At 42.9% G+C, this 23,778-nt stretch overlaps 2 protein-coding genes across 3 annotated transcripts in view; one reads left to right on the top strand and one right to left on the bottom strand.

The window, feature by feature from the left end:
* The window catches only part of TFB2M (transcription factor B2, mitochondrial), a 25,103-nt gene extending 1,325 nt beyond the window's left edge, over positions 1-23,778 (bottom strand). The window contains exons 1-8 of one of the 2 annotated variants that reach the window (XM_030812561.1): positions 23,720-23,778; positions 22,733-22,966; positions 21,242-21,330; positions 14,535-14,688; positions 13,733-13,881; positions 9,258-9,347; positions 6,744-6,806; positions 2,413-2,573 (exon numbers count right to left, since the gene is read on the bottom strand). In XM_030812561.1, coding sequence (XP_030668421.1) covers positions 2,413-2,573; positions 6,744-6,806; positions 9,258-9,347; positions 13,733-13,881; positions 14,535-14,592 — 521 coding nt within the window. In that variant the 5' untranslated portion in view covers positions 14,593-14,688; positions 21,242-21,330; positions 22,733-22,966; positions 23,720-23,778. Of the gene's footprint in view, positions 1-2,412; positions 2,574-6,743; positions 6,807-9,257; positions 9,348-13,732; positions 13,882-14,534; positions 14,689-21,241; positions 21,331-22,732; positions 23,226-23,719 lie in introns of those variants that run through there. The other variant, XM_003267339.4, reaches the window with a different exon arrangement.
* The window catches only part of CNST (consortin, connexin sorting protein), a 118,059-nt gene continuing 117,524 nt past the window's right edge, over positions 23,244-23,778 (top strand). The window contains exon 1 of the mRNA XM_003267340.3: positions 23,244-23,570. The gene's annotated coding sequence lies outside the window, so the exon portion shown is untranslated. The remainder of the gene's footprint in view (positions 23,571-23,778) is intronic.

The following is a 23,778-nucleotide window of genomic DNA, read 5'->3' as shown; positions in this document are numbered from 1 at the left end:
ATTTCATTGTTGCCTGAACATCTTACAGAGTACTTAACCCAAACCTATGTGATACAGCCTATTACAGACTTAGGATATATGGCATAGCCTATTGCTCCAAGGATACAAACCTGCACAGCATGTTACTGTACTGAATACTGTAGGCAACTGTAACACGATGGTAAGTAATAGAAAAGATACAGTAAAAGATACAGCATCATTATAATCTTACGGGACCACTATTGTACATTCGTCCACCACTGACTGAAATGAGGTTTTATATATATAAGGTCTATTATATAATATATATACAACATATAATTAATGAGGTACATAATACGAGGTATATAACTGTATATCAGCTTAGCAAGAAACCATCGATAAGCCTCCGACAACAATAACTAAACAACTGTAAAAAAATATTTTGGGCTGGGTGTGGTGGCTCCTGCCTGCTATCCCAGCACTGTGGGAGGCGAGGTGGGAGGATCATTTGAGCCCAAGAGTTCAAGACCGTCCTGAGCAACACAGTGAGACCCCATCTCTACAAAAAACGTAAAAAGTTGGCCGGGCATAGTGGTGGGCACAGTAGTGCCAGGGGGAAGAGGCTGAGGCGGGATCACTTGAGCCGAGGGCTTCGTGGTTGCAGTGAGCTACGATCGTGCCACTGTACTCCAGACTGGGCAACAGAGTGAGACTCTCCGTTCAATTCCAATACTTTTTGATATTAAATGGAATCTTGGTAACATGTTTCTAGTCCACTGAGATTACCAGGAGCATTTTTAATATTTTGCACCATGATTTACAACATTTATTCCTTATTTCCCTATTTTCTTGATATTTTCATTCAAAATAGCCACCACAAGGTGGCAAGACGAAAAATAATAGATTGCCTTTTATTAGTCTATTGCCTTTTACTAGTCTATTACCACTTTTTTTTTTTTTCAGAGATAGAGTCTTCCTCTGTCACCCAGGCTCGTCTCAAAGTCTTGCTGGCGCTCTCTGCCTCCCATTTTTTTTTTTAGAGACAAGGTCAACTTGCTCTGTGTCCCACACTGGAGTGCAGTGGTGAGTTTATGGCTCACTACAGCCTCCAACTCCCGGCCTCCTCAAGTGATCCTCCCACCTTGGCCTCACAAAAAGTGCTCGGATTACAGGCATGAACCACTGCATCCAGGCTATTGCCACTTTTAACATTTATTTTTAGATAAATATTGTCTAGTCAACAGCTCATTCAGAGTTAAATGTTAAATGATCAAATTTGTTAAAATAACGATTTTAATATTTTACCCATCCTGTGGCAAGACTTTGAATGACTGTGGGCTGCTGATTACAAGGCATAATGCACAACTTACAGGGACATATGCATCAGCCCTACATATAAATGACACAGATGGCCGGGAGTGGGGGGCTCACGCCTGTAACCCCAACACTACTTACATAGATGTATGCATCATCCCTACATACAAATTACATGGATGGCCAGGCACGGTGTCTCCCTCCTGTAACCCCAACACTACTTACAGAGGTGTGTGCATCAGCCCTACACACAAATTACACAGATGGCCAGGCGCAGTGGCTCATGCCTGTAACCCCAGCACTTTGGGAGGCCAGGCCAGGTGGATTGCTTGAGGCCAGGAATTTGAGACCAGCCTGGGCAACATGGAAAACCCCATCTCTAGAAAAATTGGCATATGATTTATAAACACAGAATATAAATACAAAAATTTTATATTTTTACAAATATAAAAATTAGCCGGGCATGGTGGTGCATGCTTGTAGTCCCAGCTACTCAGGAGGCTGAGGTGGGAGGATCACTTGAGCCTGAGAGGACGAGGCTGCAGTGAGCTGAGACTGTGCCACTGCACTTCAGCCTGGACAACACAGCGAGACCCTGTCTCTAACAACAACAAAAAAATGTTTTTCACTTATATAGACATAAAGCAAGTAGTGTTACTTACAAGCTATTATTTTTACAAAGCTTTGGGTAAAAACAAAATTTGATCCAGAGCAAGGAAACCAGGGTGGTATAATTATCTATCCCTACTTTGGTTAAGAAACAGAACCACTGAAGACAGGCAATGAGAGGTAAGTGTGGGCATGCCTCCAGTAATGCTGATTTCTCTCCACCCCACCAGTGGCAGGCAGCTAGTGCTTCCTGTAAGATAAAGCTAGGCCTATACTCTCAAAAAGATTAAACAACCTGGGCATGTTTTCAAAGAAGGAAAAATAAATGAAACTCACTGAGAGATTATGGGAAAAATATATTTTCCTCAAAATGTACACCAGGGAGAACAAATTATTTTGAAGAAATATGAGGGAAAACATGGTACCTCACTCTGTCAATCAAGATATAAAAAATAGACCTCTAGCATGAAAGAATAATTTGTGCATCCAATTGCTACTTTTATACTTGCTTTTATTCTTTTCACTTACCGTAAGTGGTCTATCACAGTGGCACTGCGCCTCCCAAAACAGTGCTTTAACAAGTGAAAAAATATGTTATAGTTCATAGGTGTTAAGCTCTTGGCAAATAAATTTTGACGAGGAGTCATTTGAATAAGATATAGCTTTTGTTGTAATAGGTCTAATAATTCCTGGAGAGAAGAAAAAATGAATTGCATTAGTCACAAAATATTGCCAGAGTTTAAGACATTGCTTGCTTCTTTCTTCAAGCTACCTGCTGAAAGACACAATCACCACAGGCCCTGAGTGTCTTCAAATTCTCTCTCTTTTTTTTTTTTGGAGACGGAGTCTCACTCTGTCGCCCAGGCTGGAGTGCAGTGATGCGATCTTCGCTCACTGAAAGCTCCATCTCCCGGGTTCACACCATTCTCCTGCCTCAGCCTCCCGAGTAGCTGGGACTACAGGCGCCCGCCACCACACATGGCTAATTTTTGTATTTTTAGTAGAGATGGGGTTTCACCGTGTTAGCCACGATGGTCTCGATCTCCTGACCTCGTGATCCGCCTGCCTCGGCCTCTCAAAATGCTGGGATTACAGGCGTGAGCCACAGCCCCCGGCCCACATTTTCTTATTGTGTACACGAAGAACACAAAGCCCTAACTGGTCTTTACCAATGAATTGGGCCATTTCTCAGAGCTGTTTGCAATGCGTAACCTTGAGGGAGGAGATAACGTCTCTCTCCAGGACAAAGAACAGGCTTGTGACTGGGAGCAGTGGCTCATGCCCATAATCCCAGCACTTTGGGAGGCCAAGGCATGGATCACTTGAGGTCAGGAGTTCGAGACCAGCCTGGGCAAAGTGGCAAAACCCCATCTCTATAAAAAAAAAATTAGCTGGGTGTGGTGGTGTGTGCCTGTAGTCCCAGCTACTCGGGAGGCTGAGGTGGGAGGATGGCTTGAGCCCAGGAGGTGGAGGCTGACAGCATGCCACTGCACTCAAGGCTGGTTGACAGAGCCAAGCCCTGTCTTAAAAAAAACAAAAGGGCAGTCTTGCTTAATGTTTGCTATGAAAGAGGTGGATTCATTGGGAGGCTGAGGTGGGCAGATCGCTTGAGCCCAGGAATTCGAGACCAGCCTGGACAACATGGCGAAACCCTGTCTCTACAAACAGCGCAAAAACTGGCAGGGTGTGGTGGTGCCTGTAGCCCCAGCTACTCGGGAGGCTCAGATGGGAGGACGCTTGAGACCGCCGGGTGGAGTTTGCAGTGAGCCAAGATGACGCGACTGCACTCCAGCCCGGGTGACAGGGCAAGACCCTGACAAGAAAAAAAAAAAAGAAGACCTAGATTCCCCCAGCTCTGTATTTCTCAGCTGCAAAGCAAATCCACTAAATGCAAGGCATCCAACTGAGCCATCTCACATCACTCCATGGGAAGAGAGGCATAGAACATCCTTTGTCTGATCCAGGAGTCTTAGGCAAACATCCGAGAAACGGTAACATTTATTAACATGTAAGTAGGATAAAATCAAATCCCAGACATGAGGCCGGATTGCTCACACCTGCAATCCAACACTTTGGGAGGCCAAGGTGGGAGGATCGCTGGAGACCAAGAGTTAGCGACCAGCCTGGGCAACATAGGGAGACCCCTTCTTTACAAACAAACAAACAAACACACTAGCTGGGCATGGGATGCACACCTGTTGTTCCAGCTATTTGGGAGGCTGAGGTGGGAGGATCACTTGAGTCCTGGGAGTTTGAGGCTGCAGTAAGCTGTGATTGTGCCACTGCACTCCAGCCTGGGAGAAGAGTGAGACACTGTCTTTAAAAAAAAAAAAAAAAAAAAAGAAAAAAAAATAGGCTGGGCGTGGCGGCTCATGCCTGTAATCCCAGCACTTCGGGAAGCCAAGGTAGGCGGATCACCTGAGGTGAGGAGTTCGAGACCAGCCTGGCCAACATGGTTGAAACCCCATCTTTACTAAAAATACAAAAATTAGCCCCACATGGTGGAGCATGCCTGTAATCCCAGCATTCGGGCGGGTGAGGGTGAGGCAGGAGAAACACTTGAACTCGGGAGGTGGAGGTTGCAGCAAGCCAAGATCATGCCATCGCACTCCAGCCTGGGTGACAGAATGAGACTTTGCCTCAAAAAAAAAAAAAAAAAAAAAAAAAAATCCCAAACATGGCATTAACATATATTGAGTCGTTGCTATATTCGAGATAAAACATCACCATCGGATCCAAAGGATAAAAAAAAGTTAATGACTAAAATTTTTAATTGGATATTTAAAAAGTAGAAGTCTCAAACAAAATTTGGATAGAAATGATAGGCCCTAGTGGCTGGGCGCGGTGGCTCACGCCTGTAATCCCAGCACTCTGGGAGGCCGAGGTGGGCAGATCACGAGGTCAGGAGATCGAGACCATCCTGGCTAACGTGGTAAAACTCCGTCTCTACTAAAAATACAAAAAAAATTAGCCGGGCGTGGTGGCGGGCGCCTGTAGTCCCAGCTACTCGGGAGGCTGAGGCAGGAGAATGGCGTGAACCTGGGAGGTGGAGCTTGCAGTGAGCCGAGATTGCGCCACTGAACTCCAGCCTGGGCGACAGAGCGAGACTGTCTCAAAAAAAAAAAAAAAAAATGATAGGCCCTAAAAACCTGTTAAATGTCTGAAACTGCTTCTATAGCAATATGAGCACCTTGATATCAAAGATACACGTGAAATTTCTAAAATAAATTCCGTCATAAAATATGACATTTGCTTATTTCATCTTCATCCCTAGCAGTTTATATATATATACACACACACATACACACGCATTTTTTTTTGAGACAGAGTCTCACTCTGTTATCCAGGCTGGAGTGCAATGGCATAGTCTCAGCTCACTGCAAATTCTGCCTCCCAGGTTCAAGTGATTCTCCCACCTCAGCCTCCTGAGTAACTGGGACTACAGGCACGTGCCACCACACCCAGCTAATTTTTGTATTTTTAGTAGAGACGGGGTTTCAGTATGTTGGCCAGGCTGATCTCAAACTCTTGACCTCATGATCTGCCCGCCTCGGCCTCCCAAAGTGCTGGGATTACAGGTGTGAGCCACCACGCCTGGCCAAGTTTATATTTTTAAGTTGGCCAAAAAAACTTCAGCTTTTCATCTTCTTGCTGAAAAACTGAGAAAGTACATTATATACAGGATTGTTCATTTGTGGAATATTTGGATAAGTCCCCAATAGTATCCAAATGTACTGTATTAGACAAAATGTATTATTCCTATTCTGTTTTTTGAGACTACATAAATATGCTGTATAAATAGTCAAACAGAACTAAAAGCACAATGATGACTGATCACTCTAAAATCACATCATTGAAAGAAAACTGATAATTTTCTTTTTCCTTTAGTGGCAAGTGTGAGAAAGAAACATAAGCAAGCAAGCAAACAGGGTCTTCAGACTAAGCTGTTATACTGAGATTAGGCCATCGTTAGCATTTAATTAGTTTTTTTTTTTTTTAAGCCCCAAACTTTAAAGACAGGCATCTAATTCTAAAGTGAAACTTCTGAATTGAGTCAAAAAATTGTTTTGTGAAACTTTAGCTACTTTATTAGAATTTCACGACTAGCCCTGAGAGAAACTAAATGGAGGACTAGATCACTGTCACTTTGGTTCTTACATACAAAGGTGAAAAAATGAACAAAAATAAAGGCGTAACTCCTGGGTAAAAAACAATAAGTACCTATCGGTGAATTCAACCATGTAATAAGAGTAGTAATATCACAATTTTTTTTTTTTTTTGAGACGGAGTCTCACTCTGTCGTCAGGCTAGAGTGAAGTGGCATGATCTTGGCTTACTGCAACCACTGTCTGCCAGGTTCAAGTGATTCTCCTGCTTCAGCCTCCTGAGTAGCCGGGCCTACAGGCATGCACCACCACATCCGGTTAATTTTTGTATTTTTAATAGAGACGAGGTTTCACCATGTTGGCCAGGATGGTCTCGATCTCTTGACCTCGAATATCATAAATTTCTAATCGATTAATACGTCATAAAATTTTGTTTCTGATTAATTGAATTAGATAAATATTAAAATGATTTTATTTTCCAAACTTGGAACGTACCTTCATTTCAAAAGAGATAAGATGAGAACTCAGATTCTGTTTTTAAGCCTATTACTATGCTAGCATCCATTGTATAACAGCTGATAAAACTCTCCCAAAATACTTTCGATTCATTAAAAGTAGTAAGGTATGTTTAAAGAACGTTTCTAGATATTTTAAAGTTAAAAAGTTAAATATAGACTACCAAATAGTCCTAAAAAATAAAATAAAAATATGTCACGTAGGGAGAAAAAGGAAAAGGTATTATTTTATTCTTACCCTACGCTTTGGGTTTTCCAGCCGCCCTTTTCGGGTGTATACATCAAATGATGACCAAGGCTCCTGGGGAAGAAAAACAAAGCAAAACAACATCTTCTATTTCTCTTTGGTCAAAGTGCCCCAAATTATTACTTCCTTAAAAAATACCTTGCCTAAATAAGAGAATGGTCAGTCTAACTGGATTTAAGAAAAACATGTTATAGCTAAATAATACACATCTCTCTCCTTAATTTTTTTAAAGAGGAGGAGGATCAAAAGTCTACCCAAATACTAGTACCTCTTTTCCTTATTAAACATGACTTGCCCTTTATGCAATTATGCAGATAAGTATTTGTTATAATTTTTCCCACTCAATATTTCCATATCACAGTCAGAATCAGCAGTTTAAGGGATATTAGACGAATGCTGAGGATTTCTTTTTGCCCTACTTCTTGCGCCACTGTACTCCAGCCTGGGAAACAGAGTGAGACCCTATCCAAAAACAACACAAACCTAGCGTCAATTTTAAAATGGATCACTATTTTTCGGTATCTATCTTTTGTAATAGAATTTGGTGCATAAGGCAATTTTAAAAGACGATCCGGTCAGGCACAGTGGCTCATGCCTGTAATCCCAGCACTTTGGGAGGCTGAGGTAGGAGGACCGTTTGAGCTCAGGGGTTCGAGACCAGCCTGGGCAATATGGTGAAACCCTGTCTCTTCAAAATATACAAAAATTAGCTGGGTGTGGTGGCGTATGCCTGCAGTCCCAGCTCTTTGGGAGGCTGAGGCGGGAGGATTGCTTAAGCCTGGGAGACGGAGGTTGCAGTGAGCTGGGATTGTGCTGGTGCACTCCAACCTGGGATGACAGAGTGAGATCGTGTCTCAAAATAAAAAACCGACCTACCTGAAAAAGTATTCTCTATTAAAAAAACTATATATAACCATAACCATATTAAATTCCAGAATAGAGTGGGTTAAAATAGATCTGACATAGGCTTAAAAGACTAAACAATATTGAACACAAGGTCTGAAAGGCTACTGTCAAATAGTAAATTATTATTAACTACAGGGGCGATGAGAGTGGAACAAAACATATAATTGTGGCCAAATTGTGAAACTCCTGGCAGTTGCAGGAATGTCACTTTAAGTGGGGGAAGAAAAGCACCATCAGCCGTGCACAATGGGTACTGCCACTTCCCACATGCCTGGTGGAGCCTCAGCAGCTTTCCCCTCATCAAGGACAGTGGAGGAAAACCCGCAAGACACTGGGAATTGACTCAACACCTTACTCTACAGCTGCAGATACACAGCGGAGCAAGTGCTGAGAAATGTTAGGTCCAGAAAGACCAGGATTTCCTTTCTGGAGTTTATTAAATGGCAAAACCTAACACAGGACCTTTGAAAACAAATACTAAGGAAACAAGAAGACGAAAACATTATTCTGCAAGCTAAAGTCCTCAGAGGGCCTCTCTGAAGAAGGTAGCTGAAAGCTACCAGGACAGAAGACTTGAGATGAAAGTCAACAGAATGAGACAAGATCAGTGGGTAAGGAAGAATTTTAGAGAAACCAAGAACTATAGTACTAAGAGTACAATACACAGTGCGGGCAGAAAGCAGAATCGGTGATGTGAAGACTAAGTGTAAAGAGATTCTGGGAATGGAGAAAAATGATGAGAGCATGACAGACACCAAAGACAAGGATCAGAGATCCAACCTAAGAACCTCAAATGTTTTTGAGAGGAAAAAAAAAGAATTGGAACAAAAGCTAAAATCAAATGAGATAACATTCCTGAGCTTAAAAAAAAAATACAGCAAGGTGCACAGACTGAAGACCTCAGCATATTCTCAGGCAAAAGCAGTGAAGAGAATACATGAAGATCCACATTGCAAAAATTTAAAAATTAGAGCCAGGGCCAGGCGCGGTGGCTCACGCCTGTAATCCCAGCACTTTAGGAGGCTGAGGCGGGTAGATCACCTGAGGTCAGGAGTTCAAGGCCAGCCTGGCGAATGTGGTGAAACCTGTCTCTACTAAAAATACAAAAATGAGCCAGGTGTGGTGGTGCACGCCTGTAGTCCCAGCTACTCAGGAGGCTGGGGCAGGGGAATTGCTTGAACACAGGATGTAGAGGTTGCAGTGAGCCGAAATTGAACCACTGCACCTCAGCCTGGGTGACTAAGTGAGACCGCATCTCAAAAAAATAAAAAATAATAAAAAAAATAAAAATTAGAGCCAGGTGCAGTGGGTCATGCCTGTAATCCCAGTGATCTGGGAGGCTAAGGCAGAAGGATCACTTGAGGCCAGGAGTTCAAGACCAGGCTGGGCAATATTTTTTAAAATTTTAAAACTTAGCCAGACATGGTGGCGCATGGCTGTAGTCCCAGCTACTCCAGAGGCTAAGATGGGAGGATCACTTGAGTCCAGTAGTTCAAGGCTGCAGCAAGCTATGATTGCGCCACTGCACTCCAGCCTGGGCAACAGAATGAGGCTCTGTCTCTAAAGAAAAACGTTTTTAAATAGAAGGATTTTACTCACCATGTGCAGAACCTTAATCTCACAAGCTACTTGCCAGATAACACTTAATACATGATACAAGTCTGGATTTCGGGGATCTGCCATTAGTTTCTAGTAAAAGGAAAATAAAAATTACGTTATACACATCTATAATCAATCAAAAACAAATGTTGAATCTTAATAGAACTATTTTAATGGCATCTAGACGTTTAAGAAAACTAGAATTAGATGCAAAAAGCCGGGTGCAGCGGTGCACGCCTGTAGTCCCAGCTACTCGAAAGGCTGAGGCAAGGGGACTGCTTGAGCCCAGGAGTTTGGGCGTTCCGTGTGAGATGACTGTGCCTGTGAAAAGCCATAGCACTCCAGCAGGGGCAATACAGCAAGACAAATAAGCATTTCCTGTTAAACTGGATTAACCGATTAATAACATGAAACATTCTGGGCAGAAAAGAAAGATGACACTCATAGCACGATCAAGGTTGTCAGGAAGACCTTCCATTACAGAGAATTAAACTAGAGTCTCAAATCTTAGGCTCAGTGTGATGGCTCACAACTGTAATCCTAGCACTTTGGGAGGCCGAGGCAGGAGAATCACTCGAAGACAGGAGTTCAAGACCACCCTGAACAACACAGCATGACCCTGTCACTACAAAAATAAACAACTACCTGGGTGTGGTGGTGCACACAGGTGGTCCCAGCTACAGGGAGACTGAGGCAGGAGGATCACTTGAGCCCAGGAGTTTGAGGCTGCAGTGAGCTATGAACATACCGCTATATTCAAGCCTGGGCAACAGAGCAAGGCCCTGTCTCTAAAAAAATTTTTTTAAATGTTTTAAAGTTAAAAAAATTAATTAAAAAACCCCTTAAATATTAAAAAAAAAAAAATCCTGTTAAAACTAATAAATTCAGCTGAGTGTGGTGGCTCACACCTGTAATCCCAGCATTTTGCGAGGCCGAGGCAGGAGGATCACTTGAGCCCAGGAGTTCGAGACCAGCCTGGGCAACAAAGTGAGACACTGTCTCTACTTAAAAACAAAGCGGGGAAAAAAAAAAAAAAAAAAACCTGGCTGGGCACTGTGGCTCATACCTGTAATCCCAGCATTTTGGGAGGCCGAGGCAGGTGGATCATGAGGTCACGAGTTTGAGACTAGCCTAACCAACATGGTGAAATCCCATCTCTTCTAAAAATACAAAAAAGTAGTTGGGCGTGGTGGCGCGTGCCTGTAATCCCAGCTACTCAGAAGGCTGAGGCAGGAGAATCACTTAAATCGGGAGGCGGAGCTTGCAGTGAGCCGGGATTGCACCACTACACTCCAGCCTGGGCGACAGAGCGAGACTCCATCTAAAAAACAAAACAAAACAAAAAACCTAATAAATTCAGCAAAGCTACAGGATACAAAAATCAGTTGCATTTTTATGCACTACCAATGGACAATTAGAAAAACAATTCCATTTACAATAGCACCAAAAGTAACTTAAAAGCTAGTAATTAAAAACACAAATAAATGGAGGCCAGGCACAGTAGCTCACACCTGCAATCCCAGCACCTCTGGAGACCAAGGCAGAAGGATCACTTGAACCCGTAAGTTCAAGACCAGCCTGAGCAACATGGTAAAACCATCTCTACAAAAAAGACAATAATCAGCCAGGCACGGGGGTGCACGCCTGTCATCCCACCTACTGGGGAGGTTGAGGTGGGAGCATCACCCGAGCCTGGGAGGTCAAGGCTTCAGTGAGCTGTGATCCTGCCACTGCACTCCAGCCTGGGCGACAGAGTGAGACTCTGTGTCAAACAAAAACGAAAACAACAACAACAAAACCCACAAATAAATGGAAAGACATTTCATGTTCGTGGATTGGAAGATTTAATATCGAATACTGTTAAGATGCCATTACCACCCAAAGCAATCTCAAGATTCAATGCAATCCCTATGAAAATCCTAACATGTTTTGGAGAAACAGAAAAATCATCCTAAAATCCATATAGAATCTCAAGGAAACTCAAATAGCCTAAACAATCATTAAAAAGAATAAATTTGGATGAATCAGCCCCTGATTTCAAAACTTCCCAAGGTAACAGTAGTAACACAGTGTTGTATTGGCCTAAGGACAAATATTTAGATCAGTGGAATACAACAGAGCTCAGAAATAAACTCTTACACATATGGTCAAATCATTTCTGACACCAACGCCAAAGCCATTCAATGGTGGCAAAGAACAGTCTTTTCAACAAATGGTGCTGGGAAAACCAGATCAAAGAATGAAGCTGGACACTGAAACCATAAACAAAATTAACTCAAAATGGATCAAAGACCTAAACAAGAGCCAAAACTATAAAACTCTTAGAAGAAAACACAAGGAAACCTTCACAACACTGGATTTGGCAATGAACTATTAGCTACAACAGAGGTCCCCAGTCCCCGGGCCACGAACTGATACCAGTCCGTGTCCTGTTAGAAACTGGGCCACACAGCAGGAAGTCAGCGGCAGGTGAACAGGCGAGGCGTCATCCGTATTTATAGCCGCTCCCCACTGTTCACATCACCGCCTGAGCTCCACCTCCTGTCAGATCAGCAGCCGCCTTAGATTCTCAAAGGAACGCAATCCCTATTGCACGTGTGAGGGATCTGGGTTGTGAGGGCCTTATGAGAATCTAATCCTGATGTTCTGTCACTATCTCCTATCGCCCCCAAGTAGGACCATCTAGTTTCAGGAAAACTAGCTCAGTGTTCCCACTGATTCTACATTATGGTGAGTTGTATCATTATTTCATTATATATTACAATGTAAAATTTAAAACTTTGGGCATCAAAGGACACAATTAACAGGGTTAAAAGGCAACCCATAGAATGGGAGAAAATATTTGTAAATCATGTATGATAAGAGATTAATATCCAGAATATATAAAGAACTCTTAAAACTCAGCAACAAACAAAATAATCCATTAAAAATGGGCAAATGTCTTGAACAGACATTTCTTAAAAGATACACAGTCAGTAAGTACATAAAAATATATTCAACATGACTAATCATTAGGAAAATGCAAATCAAAAGCACAATGAAATACCACTTCACACCATTAGGAGAGGTATTACCAAAAACCCAGAAAACGACTCTCAGTAATGGTATGGAGAAATCGGAACCCTTGTGTACTGCTGGTAGGAATGTCAAATGGTGCATCCACGATGGATAACAAACAGTATGGTGGTTCCTCAAAAAACTAAAAATAGACTAGGCACAGTGGCTTATGCCTGTAGTCCCAACACTTTGGGAGGCTGAGGCAGGAGGACTGCTTGAGTCCCAGAGTTGGAGGCCAGCCGGAGCACCATGGCAAGACCCTATCGCTACAAAAAGCTGGGCCTGGTGGTGTGTGGCTGCAGTCCCAGCTTGGGGGCTGAGGCGGGAAGACTGCTTGAGCCCAGGAGGTCCAGGCTGCAGAGAGCTGTGATCATGTCACTGCACTCTAGCCTGGGCAACAGGGCAAGACCCTGTCTGAAAAAAAACCCCAAAAAAACAAAAAACAAAAAACCCACAAAAAACTAAAAATAGAATTACTATATGATCCAGCAATTCTACTTCTAGTTGTACACTCAAAGGACTTGAAGAGATATTGGTAAATTCATGCTCATTGCAGCATTATTCCCAACAGCCAAAAGGTAAAAACAGCCAAATTTCATTGATACATGAACACACAAACTGTGGTGTATATATATACAATGGATTTTTTTTTGGAGACAAAGTCTTGCTCTGTCGCCCAGGCTGGAGTGCAGGGGCATGATCTCGGCTTATAGCAACCTCTTCCTCCCAGGTTCAAGCGATTCTCTTGCTTTAGCCTCCCAAGTAGCTGGGATTACAGGCATGCACCATCACACCTGGCTAATTTTTGTATTTTTAGTAGAGACGGGTTTTGCCATGTTGGCCAAGCTGGTCTCGAACTCCTGACCTCAAATGATCAGCATACCTTGGCCTCCCAAAGTGCTGGGATTATAGGAGTGAGCCTCCATGCCTGGCCAGAATAGAGTATTATTCAGCCTTAAAGAGGAATGAAATTCTGACACATGCTATAACACTGATGAACCCTGAAAACATTATGCTAAGTGAAATACGCCAGACACAAAGAAATATTACAGCGTAAACTTATATGAGGTACAGAGAATAGTCAAATTCATAGAGACAGAAAGTAGAATAATGATTACTAGGGGATGCAGGAAGAGGGAAACAGAGTTCGTGTTTAATGAGTACAGTTTTGGTATGGGATGATGAACAGTTCTGGAGACAGATGATGGTAATGGCTGTACAATGGGAATGCACTTAAAACCACTCAACTGTACACTGAAAAAGCAACCTGAGTCTAAAGACTGCTCTGCAGAATTTAAAAACAATCTTAGACCCTCAAATGTCATGAGCCCTAAATTAAAATTGCACAGATTAAGAGTACTCAGAGAAAAATTACAGACTCTTTCAGAACAAAAAATAGGTATTTGTTAATGACATACCTGGAATTCTTTTTCACCAATAAACATATTTACTTCTATTCGTCCAAATTTATATATAGAAGTACAGGAATACAAGTCATATGCGAGTTTCCAAAGTGCCCTTTTCTCACCTCTACTTGGGAACATTCCAATTACTTTCAAAGGGATGTCTGTTAGGAATATAAGCAAAAAGATCTGAATAAAGTTCTTAGCACTTTGTCCTATGTCCATATTTTATTGAGACAAACGAACAAACTATATTAATTTCAAGTTTATTTCAATTAAAACTAAGCCTCAATATCTTTCCTTGGCATGGAACTTGGCTTTTGGGGAAATAAACTGGTTATCTGTGTCTAGGTGAGGTAAATGCCATATTCAGAGTCAGAGCATCTGCTCATAAATTGTATTAATATAATATAAATTATACACAAATTAGGCGGGGCACGGTGGCTCACACCCGTAATCCCAGCACTTTGGGAGGTCGAGGCGGGCAGATCACTTGAGGGCAGGAGTTTGAGACCAGCCTGGCCAACATGGTGAAACCCCATCTCTACCAAAAATACAAAAAAATAACCAGGTGTGGTGACACACACTTGTAATCCCAGCTACTCGGAAGGCTGAAGCAGGAGAATCACGTGAGCCTGGAGGCAGAGGGTCAGTGAACCAGGATTGCACCACTGCACTCCAGCCTGGGTGCAGAGCAAGACTCCATCTCAGAAAACAAATAAATAAATAAAACACAAATTTCATCAATGAATCAGTTATACTGCTACAGAAACCTGGCAAATTCTAGGTATTTGCTTTAGTAAATTCCAAAAATGACCTGCTGTCCAAGGAACTGCTTCTATTCCCAAATTCTTAAAGAGCCCTCGAGAAGACATGGCGGGTGGTTTTATTAATCCACCACTTCTAGGATCTATTTTAAAGAAGTCACAGTGAATCACTCGTAGTTTTCCATCCAGATTTCTTCCTAAGGACTAAAGAGAGATAAAGATAACATGTTAAAAATTTCAGCATTAAGTATACTTTGCAACAATTCAAAAAACTCTACTTCAAAAAACCAATAATAAAATGTAAAAAATTAAAAATAATTCAATTACCTGTTTTTTTGTTTTGTTTTGTTTTTGAGAGACAGAGCCTCGCTCTGTTGCCAGGCTGGAGTGCAGTGGCGCCATCTCGGCTCCCTGCAAGCTCCGCCTCCCGGGTTCAAGTGATCCTGTGCCAGCCTCCCGAGTAGCTGGGACTACAGGTGCGCCACCACACCCAGCCAATTTTTTGTATTTTTAGTAGAGACGGGGTTTCACCATGTTGGCCAGGATAGCCTCAATCTCTTGACCTCATGATACGCCCACCTTGGCCTCCCAAAGTGCTGGGATTACAGGCGTGAGCCACCACGCCCGGCTGAATTACCTTTTTACAAAAAATATTGCTACCTCCATAACAATGTAAAGAAAATATTACTAACATATGCAAAATTTATCAGAGGAAGTAAAAATCAATTAATAACTGAGAAGTGGCAAAAGTACAATAATATTACCAAGAAAAAGCCCCCCAAACAGAAATAACCTATCATAAATTTTTATTTATCTGTTTACTTTTTTTTTTTTTTTGAGACAAGCTGTCAACCAAGCAGGAGTGCAGTGGCGCAATCTCAGCTGACTGCAGCCTTGACCTCCTGGGCTTAAGTGATCCTTCCACCTCAGTCCCACAAGTAGCTAGGACTACAGGTACATACCATCACGCCCCACCAATTTTTGGATTTTTTGTAGCAACAGGGTTTTGCCATGTTGCCCAGGTTGGTCTCAAGCTCCTGAGCTCAAGAGATCTGCCCACCTTGACCTCCCAAAGTGCTGGGATTACAGGTGTGAGCCACTGCACTCGGCCCCACTTACTTTCTTTATCATAATGGCTTCAGCTATTCAAAAGCTTTTCATGCCACTCCCTGACTGCTTAGTAGTGGCTACCTGAGGCACTGGGCGAAGATTCTGACACCATGGTTGGCCTCATATAGAGAACTGTGAGCCACCTGCTTTGGTCATGGGAAGAAAAAATGAAAGATGTTTCACAGTAAAGAAAAACAATTAAAATATAAAAGTGAAAGGCAGATGGATTCAAGAGAATACCTTTCTTCTAGGGGAATCCAGTCAGCTATCCACCAAATAAATGAACTTAGCTCATTTCCATAATTTTCATTTACTTTTTCTAAAGACAGAAGCAACTATACACCTTGTTTGCTGGAAGAGGTCTAATATATCTCAGTCTTCTCACTGCTCTGATTTGCTCCTCTTGCAGTAGTACTAGAGACCTTCATAGTTAGGGCAAGAATCAGTCATAGACTCCATAAACTTAATTTGAAGTTACAAAAAAAAAAATCAATAAGAAGGCATTATGTTTTTAATGTGTACATTGATGTTTCTGTGCACAGAAAATTCTATTAATATTTACTAAGGTTGAAAATGATGTAACTTAAAGTTATTAATGGAAACACCTAGTTTTTCTTAAGCATTTGCGTTCAACCTATATTATCCTATTTGTAAATCTAGTAAAATACTTTTTCTTCTTATTTTTTATTGAGATGAGTCTCACTATGACCCCAGGCTGGTCTCAAACTCCTGGCCTTAAGTGATGCTCCTGTCTCAGCCTCCTAAGTGTCTGGGATTACAGGCGTGTGATACCGTGCCCAGCTCAAAATCTAGTAAATTTTGGCCGAGTGCAGTGGCTCACACCTGTAATCCCAGCACTCTGGGAGGCCAAAGAGGGCGGATCCCCCAAGGTCAGGAGTTTGAGATCAGCATGGCCAACATGGTGAAACCCTGTCTCTACTAAAAATACAAAAGTAAGCCAGGGGTGGTGGCACACCCCTGTAATTCCAGCTATTGGGGAGGTGAAGTGGGAGAAATCGCTTGAACCCAGGAGGCAGGGTTGCAGTGAGCTGAGATTGCGCCACTGCACTCTAATCAGGGTGACAGAGTGAGACTCCATCTCCAAAGTAAACAAACAAACAAACAAAAAAATCCAGTAAATTTTAACAATCACTTTCAAGGGGAAGTTTTAAAAAGACTAGAGGAAGGGAAAGACTAGGGGTGGAAATCATATACATTTGGTCACACTAATTTCGAGATGCCTATGTGATCTAGGCAGAGGTGCCAGGTAGGAAGTTGCAGACCTGAATAAGGTGCTCAGTGGAGTGGTCCAGGCTGACAATATAAATGTGTGGGAATTTGGCTTGTTGAAGGTAATTTAAGTCTGGGGTCTACACTAGGGAGAAACAAAGGACTAGCCCTGAAGGTAGAGTATGTCCAAAGTCTAATGACAAGAAACTGAGAATACACGTAAGGAGGAAAACCAGAAGAGTGTGGTGTCATGGAAACTGAAAGAGTACCTATCTAATGCATATGATTATCAGTCAACACGTATAGCAAGGTTGTCTAACGTGTGGCCTGAGGGCCGCATACAGCCCAGGACGGCTTTGAATGCGGCCCAACACAAATTTGTCATCTTTCTTAAAACATTATGAGATGTACACATGGACTTTTTTTTTTTAAGCTCATCAGCTATTGTTCGTATTACCATATTTTATGTATGGCCCAGACAGTTGATGTTTCAGTGTGGCCTAGGGAAACCAAAAGATTGGACACCCCTGATATAGCATTAACATAATCTTTCAAGTTATCAAAAAGGCAGTTTAATCTTTGTAATTAAGGAAAGCTAAACAGCACAGGTGTGGTGGCTCATGCTTGTAGTCCCAGGAATTTGAGACCAGCCTGGACAACATGACGAAACCCTGTCTCTACTAAAAATACAAAAAATTAGCCAGGTGTTGGGGCGTGTGCCTGTAATTCCAGTTGCTTGGGAGGCTGAGGTGGGAGAATCACCTGAGCCTGGGAAGTTGAGACTGTAGTGGGCTGTGATTACAGCACTGCACTCCAGCCTGGGCAATGGGAGTGAGACCCTGTCTCGAAAAAGAAAAAGAAAATGTATAAACAATGAACACTTTATGACTTCAATACACTTGTATGTTCTGAGAGGGCACCCTACATTCTTGCTTTAGCACCCATCAGTTAACACTCAACAATTCAAACATGATAATAATCAAAGCTCCAGGATAAATAATTGATACAACAGATCACATTTGAAAATTCAAGTGGATTGCATTAGGACTCAAAAACAGAATGGGAAAAGAACAGCGAAAAGGCAAGTAACCCTTGAGTTTCTACTAGTCATTAGGTACTTTCCATTAAGTTTGTCTCATTTACCGGGTGCAGTGGGTCAAGCCTATAATCCTAGCACTTTGGAGGCTGAGGTGGGCGGATCACTTGAGGTCAGGAGTTCCAGACCAGTCTGGCCAACATGGTGAAACCATGTCTCTACTAAAAATACAAAAAATTAGTCGGTCGTGGTGGCAGTCGCCTGTAATCCCAGCTATCACCACTGAAACTCCTTTCAGTTTTCAGGAACAAACTTTAGGTGGCCAGAAGCATTATCCACTAAGAGCGCCACTTTAAGTTCCTGACTTAGAGCCACAAGAGTTCTGTTTACCTATTGTTATTTCTCTTTTCACTCTGGCAAACAGATTAATTCACACAAAATTTTATTTGAATGGCTTTTCAATTTATCATAACAATGGTTACTAAAAAGTGAGAGAATATGTACTAAAGGTTGAGTACAAGTTAGTGCTAGTAGAAAATAAGAGACTTAATAGAGAAAAAACTAGTTCTAATCAAAGACGATTTAGTCAATGATGTTTAGATTTTTAGCTTACATTTATAGCTTCAGAAACATTTTGTTATTGATATTCCTATCATAATTATTGTTTCAAAAATTCTCTACTTCCTAACCTTCCTTTTTTCATTAAACAATTGTTTTAAAACTCCTGACCTCAAGTGATCTGCCCACCTCGGCCTCCCAAAGTGCTGGGATTACAGGCATGAGCCTCGGTCCTCAGCCTTGAAGATTTTAGAGAAAAAAGCAACTACTGTGTTACAGAATAACAAACTTTAAATAGAAACAAAGACATTTTAACACAATTACTTTGTGAACATGTAGATTAACCTTTAAATATAGGCTTTTTTTTTTCTCAAAACAGGATAAAAGTTATCTTCTCGTTTTTAATTTCCAAGTTGAAACTACAGATGACTATGTTTACTGAATCATATTTCAGGATCTTAAATCTTCGGGCAATTATGTGTTCTTTTTTTCTTCACATTTTTGGAACTCCCTCAGATTTAACATCAATTAAATAACCTAGCTAAAACCTTGAATTCTTTTCAAAACAGTAAGTGGTAGAATAACAATAATTTCATACTCATAATTTTAAAAGAATTAAACAACTGGATTTGACAGATATTTACACAATTTTTTGTTGTCATGCAATTTTGGATACAGCCATTCTGCATGGTTTCACAAAGTTGGCATAGAGAAATAGAAGTTTCCTAAGTTGAAACTGAAGATTATAAAAGAGGGAAGGAGAATGAGAGTAAGAGACTGCCTAAAGATGCAAAGGATTTCCACTTCTTCATTGTTATGTAAATGTGTCTGCTTTTTAAGAAGCACAATCACTGAAAAATCTATTTGGATAATGCCTTCACTCTATGCAACTATATCTGACTACAGGCTGAGCATCCTTAATCCAAAAATTCTGAAATGCTCCAAAATGTGAAACTTTTTGAGTGCCAGCATGATGCCAAAAGTGGAAAATTCCACACCTGACTTTCTGCGACAAGTTTGCAGTGAAGATGCAGGTGTACAACACGAAGATGAGGTCAGTTTATAAAAATCGAAGGGAGTCACCTAAGACAAAAACCATTGTTAATAAGGCAGATGACTCCATAGCGAACTATTTTTTTTTCTTTTTTTGAGACAAAGAGTGTAGCTCAGTCACCCAGGCTGGAGTGCAGTGGTGTGATCTCAGCTCATTGCAACCTCTGAGTCCCGGGTTCAAGCGATTCTCCTGCCTCAGCCTCCCGAGTAGCTGAGACTACAGGCATGCGTCACCACGCCCAGCTAATTTTTGTATTTTTAGTAGAGACAGGGTTTCACCATGTTGGTCAGGATGGTCTCAATCTCTTAACCTAGTGATCCGCCCGCCTCTGCCTCCCAAAGTGCTGGGATTATAGGCGTGAGCCACCGCGCCTGGCCCATAGGAAACATTTTTAAAAGCCAGCTGGCAGAATGTCTCCTTATCCTTAACGGACCCACTTCTTGGTCCCTCAGCTGCTTCTGATGTTTCTTCTTGCCTAAGAAAAAATAAAATGTGGTGTACAGTAACCTTTTAATGAAAACACAGCATCCCAGGAGAAGACTGAAAGCCTGCCGCTCTGTGTTTCCACTGTTCAACAGCTGACACAGGGATTCTGATGCTGCTGCTGTGCTGCTTAGTTTCTCTGAACACATTTTCTTTTTTACTGTACTAATGGTATGTCATATTTTCTATTGTTAAGCACTCGTGTGTGAATAAGTGTAAGAAAATAATGGCTTATCAGAAGCATATAAATTCAGAGTCAGGAGCTAGGCACGGTGGCTCACGCCTGTAATCCCAGCACTTTGGGAGGCCGAGGTGGGTGGATCACCTGAGGTCAGCAGTTCAAGATCAGCTTGGCCAACATGGTGAAACCCCATCTCTACTAAAAATACAAAAGTCAGCTAGGCATAGTGGCGGGCACCTGTAATCCCAGCTACTTGGGAGGCTGAGGCAGGAGAATCGCTTAAACTTGGGAGGCAGTGGTTACGGTGAGCTGAGATCGCACCATTGCACTCCAGCCTGAGTGACAAGAGGGAAACTCCATTAAAAAAAAAAAAAAGAAAGTCAGGGATGATGACGATGTCAAACAACCAGATTGTTCACATGGGTGGCTGACATAGTGACACCTTTGCTTTCTGATGGCCCAATGTATACAAATTTTGTTTAATGCACAAAATTATTTAAAATATTATACAGAATTGCCTTTAGGCCTTATGAATAAGATGTATATGAAACAAAAAAGGAATTTTTAGACTCGGGTCCCATCCCCAAGATATCTCATTATGTATATGCAAATATTGCAAAATATGAAAAAATTTGAAATCCAAAACAGTTGTGTTCCTAAGCATTTCAGATAAAAAATACTTAATTTGTATGCCAACCTTTCTTGCCTTTGAAACCCTAAATTTAGAGGTTACACAGTTCCATTAACCTAATATCAGCACTTACTCCAATTAGATTCCAAGCTCATAGAAGAAAGGAGCACAGCGCAGCTTAGTAGAAATGGGGAAACAAGCCTAGGGATGCCAGTTATACACTGTTCAAAGTCACCCAACTAGGCTGTAGCCGACCTAGAACTAGCAAACAAGTCTTAGAACTCCTCATGTTTCAGCCATTCAACAGCACTGAATATTAACTGTGTTCTAGTCTTTGGGAATAAACAAGATATTTCAGAGACGGCTCCCTAAAAGATATTCTATTTAAAAAACTGTGTGCTTAATTCTATTTCCTTAAACCACTCATAGGTAGTTGACCAAACAATAACATACGTTGAGAAACTAAAAATATACCTCCAAATGTGGAATAAAAGTTTTGTCACTTTCGAGGGCAACCACTTTGGCACCAGCTTCAAGTAATGCCTGAGTCAGGATTCCAGGACCTGGCACATTAATAGAATGAAAAGTTTATTTGCACAAGAAACAACATAATCTCTTTCAATATCAAACTTTGATTAGATGTTTCACACCTTATTATCTGATTTTTAAATCTGACAGCATCCCCAAAGTAGATGTCACTCTCCTTTTTACATATAAGGAAACAGGAAATTATATATACTTACTTGACTCCAGCATCAAAAGTGGTGCAGTTTGGCTTTGAAATCATTGTCAGTGACTGCAAAACTTGCATTTTTTTTTTTTTTTTTTTTTTTTTTTGAGATGAAGTCTCACTCTGTCACCCAGGCTGGAATGCAGTGGGGCAATCTCGGCTCACTGCAACCTCTGCCTCCTGGGTTCAAGCGATTCTCCTGCCTCAGCCTCCCGAGTAGCTGGGATTACAGGCGCCCGCCACCACACCCCGCTAATTTTTGTATTTTAAGCAGAGACGGGGTTTCACCATGTTGGCCAGGCTGGTCTGGAACTCCTGACCTCAAGGGATCCACTCGCCTCGGCCTCTGAAAGTGCTGGATTACAGGCGTGAGCCACCGCACCAGGCAAAAACTTGCACTCTTCATCACCATGATTCACTACCTCTTAGAAGAAAAAAATCACAGCAAAATAGACTGCCTCTAGCCTATCACTTTCTCACGGACTATACGAATGCTTTAACCATCAAAGAGATTGTCAAGCCTAAACAGAACTGACTCCCTATGATATGAAATGGTGCTTTAAAAAATTATTATTCAAAAAGCCTATAAATCTTGTGTTCTTAGCATCCTGCTATGGTCTATAGGGAGTGCACGGAAGAATAAGATAACATCATTTTTTCAGCCGGCAGAGGCTTGCAACTCTTTTGGGGAGGTAAGATCTAAGAGCATGTTTTATCAAAATATTGTGTAAAGTGCAAGCTGCTACAGAAATATTTTGTGGTGTCATTAACGATACAGACTCTACGCTTATGTAGCGGGCAATCTCTCCAACTAAGGAGCTTCAAAGAAAGACCCGTATCTGGCCGGGCGCAGTGGCTCACGCCTGTAATCCCAGCACTTTGGGAGACCTCGGCGGGAGGATCACGAGGCCAAGAGATCGAGACCATCCTGGCCAACACGGCGAAACTCCGTCTCTAGTAAAAATAAGAAAATTAGCTGGGCGTGGTGGCGCGCGCCTGTAGTTCTTGCTACTCGGGAGGCTGAGGCAGGAGAATCGCCTGAACCTGGGACGCGGAGGTTGCAGTGAGCCGAGATCGCCCCATTGCACTCCAGCCTGGCGACAGAGCGAGACTCTGTCTCAAAGCAAAAGAACAACAACAAAAAAACCCCAGTATCTTAAATAGCACCCCAAGGAGGATCAATACGTTTGAATAAATGGTGAACATCCAAGAAAATGCAACTCAGCTGGACTCACCTGGATTGCACTCCAGCAGTAGGTGTGGAGGTCTATTTGGTTTTCCCCATACGATTTGCGCCAGGGTCTCAGCCAATCTCCGATCGGTTACGTAACGCTTAAAGTCTAACTTGGACTTAGACGCCTTCTTTGGCGGATTCCTGAAATCCGGTTCGGGCCACAGCTCCGGAGAGGAGTCAGACAGGCCACGGCGGTTCCTCGCCGGTAAGTGCTTTCGCGTCGCCGCTTCAGACCCTAAAATGCAAAAGCGACCAGCGCCCGCCAAGGCGGAGAGCCTCAGCCGCCGAGGAAGCCCGGCCACTGGGATCCACATGTCCTTGTCTCTCAGACCCGCTCCAAGAATTACCAAGTGTAGCTACTACAGTGAACCCCATGCAGGGTATCCCACGTGGAACATTTTCTGGCGTCCGGGCCAGGTCAAGCGGAAGTAAACACTATAGCCTGCGCATGCGAACAGCGGAGCCTTCCTGTTTTTCTCCCTCACTTCCGCTTCCGCCTCGGCCCAGCCGCCCGAGGATTGTGAGTGGACCGTTGAGGAGAGCGACCGACCATCCGGCTGGTGTCCGGACTCGTACTCTATGGTTGTCCGCGCTCTGCGCTTCCTCTCTAGCCGCCAGTGCTCTATGCTCCGCGGTCGCGGGCCGCCAGCCTCCAGCCGGCCAGCCTCGAGGGGTGCGCAGAGGGAGGCGGGGCGGAAAAGCGAGAGGTGTCTCCTCCACCGGAGCCACGGGAGACCCGAGCAAGCTCCGTGACGGCACGTCGGCCGCCATGTCGCCAAGTGGGGCTGGAAACAGACCCGGCGCCCAGCGGTAGCCCTCCTTGCGCCTCCGATTCCCAGGTGAGGAGAGGAGGAGCGGGATGCAGGGGACCCGCCGGCTCGCGGCCGGGATGGAAAGCCTTTCGGAAGCCCCTCGCTCCTCCCCCTGCTGTCCTCCTCCAGCCGCGCCGCCTCTGCCCTCCCGGTGAGGTGTAGCCCGGTCCCCTTACCTCCTCCGCCTCCAGGTCGCCTGTTTTCCTCTCCTTTCTCAGCTACTGTGGGTCTCCTC

Source organism: Nomascus leucogenys, chromosome 5, assembly GCF_006542625.1.
Source record: "Nomascus leucogenys isolate Asia chromosome 5, Asia_NLE_v1, whole genome shotgun sequence".
NCBI classification, from domain to species: Eukaryota; Metazoa; Chordata; class Mammalia; order Primates; family Hylobatidae; genus Nomascus; species Nomascus leucogenys.
The sequence above is the reverse complement of the archived record's forward strand: the minus strand, read 5'-3'. Positions and strand labels throughout refer to the sequence as shown.